Below are 6,000 nucleotides of genomic sequence, written 5' to 3'. Positions count from 1 at the left end.
TATGATCCCCTCCCAGTCTTCTCTTCTCCAGACTCAACAGGCCCAGCTCCTACAGTCCCTCCTCATAGAAGAGATGGTCCAGACCCCACATGGAAGGCACTAGTTAGGGAGACTCACTCTCTAATTCAGTGTCCAAATTCAGCTTTAACTAAGAATCTCATTAAGCCCAGAATATTTCATTACCTCTATATAATGTCCAATACTTCTACTTGGAACCTTAAAAGATTTTCCTGTATAGTCAGCCAAATAAATTTCCCAGGACTGCAGAAAGTTGCAGGGAAGATTTAATGCTTGCTTTTTCTAGGAAGGAGGTGGAAGAGAGAATTACTGGGAAGCAATGAGAAAGAAGAGCCATCCTGGCCTGACCTAATCAAGCCCCTTATTTCCAAGTGGTGGAAAAATTGCAGAGAAACACAACCAGGACACTGCACACAGTGTTATTTGTAACCTGTTCTCATATGTCATTAGGATATTTTCAATCTCATTGCCTGGAGGCATTTTAACAGCAGCTTACCCACCACCCACAAAATCCATTAGGCTTAAACAATAAAAATGAGCCATTTGGCTGCACAGTGAAGGCCCCAAAATTGCTTTGGTAAGTGCAGATATAATGAGGATGGAGACTTTGGAGCTGTGCAAGGATCATGACAGACCTAATGGAAAATACAGCTGCTGTGAGCTGTTCTCTGCAAGGGCAACACCAGGCCTCGGTTTGCTTTTCCTAGACCAAGGGTGGCTGGAGAATCACAGCATCATCAAAGCTGGAAGACACCTTCAAGATCATCTAGTCCAACCATCACCCCAGCGCCACCATAATCATACCTAAAACCATATCCAGACATTTTGGTTCTTCATTTTGATTTGGAGAGCCAAATTTAACAGGAGGCAGGTGCTGAAAACAGAGCATGGCATGCACACACGTGTTTTTTACAGTGGCTTCACCAGTTTACGTCTGACAATGTTCTGAAGTTTCACCTTGCATCTGGTACCCACTAATCTGAGTGAGCCAGTGCAAACCAACCAAGAGCTGCACCACCAGCATCATCAAATCCCAGCAGGTGTGTGAGAGGCTAAAAAGGTTGGGGCTGGACCCCATCCCTGCCCAACACCGCCCCCACCAGCTCTGCTGATGGACCTGCAGTGTAAACACTCTCTAACCCCATTCTGTTTAAATGGCATAGCCTCGAAGACTTTTCCCATTAAATGTAACAACTCAACAGCCAGAGATATTTTTATTTATTCCCCCACCCCTCCAAGAGTAATTTCCTCATGGCTGGGGAGTGGAATTTTGTTTCCAGCCCATAGATGCGTGCAGTGGCTCTGCTCAGTTTATTGCTGAAGTGGGTGATGCCCAATCAATCCCACAGTTGGAAGTGAGGCACTGAGCTACTGTCCTCTGTCAGCTTTTCTACTTTATGAGCCCATCAAACCGTTTTTATTCATGCCTAATATAATCTTTCCACAATAAGGAGCTTGCATGGCTGGAGATGGGCAGGACCCTGTCGCTATTACCTGGGAACTGTGATGAATTGCTCGTCAGCTTTCAGGATTGCAGCAGCTGTGGGAGTGTTCCTCCTGAAGTTTCAGGAACTTTGTTCATGCCTTGTGCTTTCCAAGCACGTCACGGTGTGCATTTATTGCCTTTCTTTCAGGAGAGTATCTGTGTGGAGGGAATCATAAAACCTGATCACTTAATCAGTGCATAAAACTGAGTGATTTATTAACAGTTCATCCACAAGAGGCAAGACAGGGTTTCACTGGACACATAAACCCACACCGGGAGGCTTGACTGTCTGGGAATTACTGCTCAGAGCAATTGCATTTTTCTATAACTGGGATTGCATGGGATTATGGTATTATAAATGGATTTGCTCTAAAGGCCAGTGGCCCTCTGTATCTTATGGATTACTCCAGCTTCTCCTAAAAGGAATTTTGATAATGCTTCTTTAATGAGACAGAGCTAAATTGAATTACATCCTGCCTTCCCTCCGAAGTGGGATCTTATTCTATGATACTGAACATGCACACAGAAGAGAGTCTTATGTATTCCTTTCTAGGGGATATACATGACCTATATAACAACACCTACACAAACAGACACAAACCTAACCCTAAATATAAGTAAAAGAAAAATGTTTAATTAGTTTTTTTTAGCAATTTGGAGCCTGAAGGCCTCTGCTCACCATCACACTTCATTCTGGCCCAACAGTTCAGTTTTAAAACCGGAGATGCTAAGTCCTCTGTGGATATTTTGTAAGTTCTTCATAATGCACGGATACTCCAGGGCCTGCAAATAAAACCAACTGTTTCCAGGGCGCTGATCCTTTGAGATGAATTCCTTTGATGCAGCAGGGATGGAAGAGCAAAGGGAATAAACGTCTAGTTGGTAACAGGCAATAGGAAGCTCTGCAGTTTTTCCCACTACTGGTTCATAGTAACAGGTGCCTCATCATCCTGAATCTTTGCAGATAGCTTGTGAAACTCCCTGCCCTGGCTGTCTCCTCAGTGACTGAACACCCCTCCTGGCACAGGTGTGTCCCAGGCCAGCAGGTGAATTGGCTGAACAGGTAAGGTTTTGTGGAAGATCATGGATGGGGAAGGGCTAGTGAGTTCAACAGAGCTGGAAACTCTCTTGTTTTCTCCTAGCTGAGGTCTGGAGCAGCTCAGCCACTCAACTGAGCTGTGCAGCTTCACTGCAGCCACACCTCACCTCACTGCAGAGACAAAAGCTGCAGGTGATGCTGGAGAAGAGGCTGCCGTGGCCTGCAGAAAAACCAAATTAAGAGGCTTTCCCTGGAGAGATCATACTGTCTCTTCTACTCCTTGCTCTTCCTTCAAATGTAACCTATTCCCTCAAATATAACCTATTTGCTGTAGAGAAACAGTAATTTGCTTCCTTTTTCACACAACACGCACCTCAAGTTTTATTCCACAACTCAGCTTGTAGCTCCAACAACTGATCTCCAAGCTTAACCTGAGGAGTCCTTTCTGTGAGCTGGGTCCAGAGGCCACCCTGAGGATCAGACCCACTGGCCCCCTGTGGTCTCACCTCTCTGGGTAGATGAGCCCTGTGGAGTGGGTTATGTGTTCTCCCTGTGCTGCAGGTGTGCTCTCGGAGGGCCAGGAGCTGAAGGAAGCTCTCAGCTGGACAGTGGGCAGAAGGTGCTGGGCTGGGGTTTACGCACCACAGCTCCCCCATGGCTTTGCCCTCTCCCTGCAGTTTTTGGGAGAAAATTACCCCTGATGCTGTTTGACCCTTCCTGGGCACCTGCTGGGAGGCAGCAGCACCAGGCTGGATGGTCTCGCAGCCTGGGAGGCTCCCGCTGGCCATCACCAATGGAGCACTTTGCAGGGCATGGATCTTGCCAGAAAGCCATCGGAGCAGCAGTGGTGAGGGAGGGCTTGCTGACAAATGGCTCCTAGGGATGGATCAAGAGGTGGGAGGCTGGTTAGTCATCTGTGCCACGCTCCCCTGTGAGAGCGAGGGTGGCTGGTTGGCGCAGAAACACACCACTACAACAGGGCTCCTCCAGGAATGTATTTATTTACATTAAAACACTATTATACAAACTGAAAGAAAGGAAAAGGGAAAAAAATAAAAGAGACAACATCCTAGAGGAGAAGCTGTGCCAAAGTCAGCACCCCCCCTTCCCACCCTGTCTTGCTGCCGCCTGCCTTCTGCTCTGGTCTGACTGTGAGTGCCGCAATCCTTGTGGGAAAATCCCTTCCCAACCCCCTCTCAGTGTGAACATCCATGTATTCTGTTTAAATGGCTTTCAGAGATCTTTGTTTTCTTCCTCCAAAGAAAACTCTTGCCCACACGTTCTTTTCTTAATTTATTTATGTAACACAGTGTAGAAAGCTGTCAATTCATAAGCAATGGCTCTGTACAATCATCCTGCAGAGGACCCCTGTTAATTTTCGGCCAGCAGGCACTTCTCCCCCCAGAAGTGCTCACAATTAACAGGGACTCTTTTTAATTTTTTTTGTTTTTAAGATCAAAAAGATACATGGAAAAGAAAATAAAGTTTACCTTTCAATGCCTAAAGTGTGCACATAAAACAGGCACAAAGAAACGAATGTGTATTCCCATGATTTCTACATCACTAATACAGCAGGAGCAACAATCTGTACAATAAAATGCAGCTGCAGAGGAAAAGAATTTCAATAACTCATCTGGAATACTTTTTAAAAAATGTTGTTTTACTTTAAAATGCATAGTGATCAGAAAAAAATGCTCAGCAAAGAGAAGCAGCTAAACCCCACAGACACAGAAAGCATCCCCCATCAATTCTTAAAGCATATTTCAATTAGGACTTAATTTTTGTCACAAATCACAAGAATAATATACAACTGGCTAAGGAGCTACATGATAAATAATTGGGAAAGAGAATCTATCCATGCACTAGTTAAATACAGCTAACCTCTTTACAGTACACAAAAAACATTCATTAATAATGTAGTGTAAAGACTGAAATGTAAAGAGAAAGAGAGAGAAAATACATTACTGATTTTATTAATTCAAGTTCAGGCATCTACTTGTGTTACAGCACAGCTGTCAAAAGGCGAGAATGAGTAAATAATAAAACAGAGTGTTTTTCTTTCTTTCCACATTACTCTATAACTGAACACCGATGGGCAGTGAAGCAATCATTCTGCTGTCCAACTCATGAGGCTGCTGTGGTGTCCTAGTTCTGCATCTGTTCAAAGAACTTGTAGGTGGGATTTTCGTAGCCATTTTGCTGCATCTTGGAAAGGTGGCGTTCCTCTGGTGTCACTGCAGCATCCACCTGTCACAGGAGGGAACAACCAGGGTCAGATTCCTGCTTAATTCACAGCACAACCCATGTTTCCCCCCCCACCTTAGGGCCATCCAGTGTGCTTTGTACCCTTCCCTGCGTGTTCAGGCAGAAAGCATCCTCTGGTTCACTTTTTGAACAGAGTAATATGCAGAAGATAAAGCACCAAGAACAACTCTGCAACTGATCTTTTTGCTGCAGGACTTCAAAATCAGCTGACCAAACTCAGCAGTACCAGCTTTGGTTTTTGTTGTCTGGTTTGGGAAGCATGCAACTCCACAAACAAAAAAGGGGATGTAGTTTGCATCTCTCCACTAGTCCCTCGTTATCAGGATTCCCCCCCCCCCTTCAGAATACACATCAATATCAACTGCATCTCAAAAGAAAAGAAAAAGCTCACTAAAAAGCTGCACTGGTTTTATTTCTATCTAACAAAATTTGATTTTGTTTCTTGATTTCTTGGAAGACAGGTACAAAGACAGCTCAGTCAGGATTTCTCCACTGAATATCTACGACTTCACAAATTATTTTCTTGCTTCTCTGGACATTACAGTAATACAAAACTCCATAAAATCAGAGTGCCTGAAAACAGGCCCTACATCTTAATTAGGTATTTTACCTCTGCTGTCTGTATGAGCTCCATACATGTTTGTGTATTCAAAACCTACTGTATCCTGGCTATCTTGCTAAACCCGTATGAAAACAGAGTCCAGAAAGTCTGCTTGGTTTGACAGCTCTTAAAAGCAAAGGCAAAAGTGAATTTTACATTGTCAAAAATTTAAAATCAGAAGGTGCCTAAAACTCTACCCTTAAATATTAGGTATGAACATTTTCCTGTGTGGGTTCCTATGAATAGTGACCTCCAGGAAAAACAGCAATTCACTTTTAGCATCAAAAAAGATTTTAGGATAATGAAAAGTGTATTCTCTCAAGAAACCCTAACTTACTCTATCTAAGCTTTTAATAAAAAAGCAAAGGAGAAGTACTGATGTCTGATACTCATTCTAAACCTACTCTGCAATACTGGGAATATCTCATCTTAATGAGGACAGACTATGACCTTTGGTAAGTTGTTCCCTGATACTCTTGAGAAAGATTAAAGGTATGTTCTTCCTTGATTGGGACAAACATAGGCTGCTCAGCTTACTTTTGCAGCTGTTCTTCCATTGTGGCAGGTTGTAACAGTACCTTTCCCATAGAA

At 43.7% G+C, this 6,000-nt stretch overlaps 1 protein-coding gene across 3 annotated transcripts in view; it reads right to left on the bottom strand.

Annotated features, from left to right (window-relative positions):
* Positions 1-3,525: 3,525 nt before the first annotated feature.
* APP (amyloid beta precursor protein) overlaps positions 3,526-6,000 on the bottom strand; it is a 161,682-nt gene continuing 159,207 nt past the window's right edge. For all 3 annotated transcript variants that reach the window (XM_008924902.3, XM_018076935.2, XM_018076936.2), the window contains one exon: positions 3,526-4,790. In XM_008924902.3, the coding sequence (XP_008923150.1) occupies positions 4,689-4,790 (102 nt within the window). In that variant the 3' untranslated portion in view covers positions 3,526-4,688. The remainder of the gene's footprint in view (positions 4,791-6,000) is intronic.

The sequence above is a fragment of the Manacus vitellinus genome, unplaced genomic scaffold (assembly GCF_001715985.3).
Source record: "Manacus vitellinus isolate BGI_N305 unplaced genomic scaffold, ASM171598v3 scaffold_34_pilon, whole genome shotgun sequence".
Classification (NCBI taxonomy): domain Eukaryota; kingdom Metazoa; phylum Chordata; class Aves; order Passeriformes; family Pipridae; genus Manacus; species Manacus vitellinus.
The sequence above is the reverse complement of the archived record's forward strand: the minus strand, read 5'-3'. Positions and strand labels throughout refer to the sequence as shown.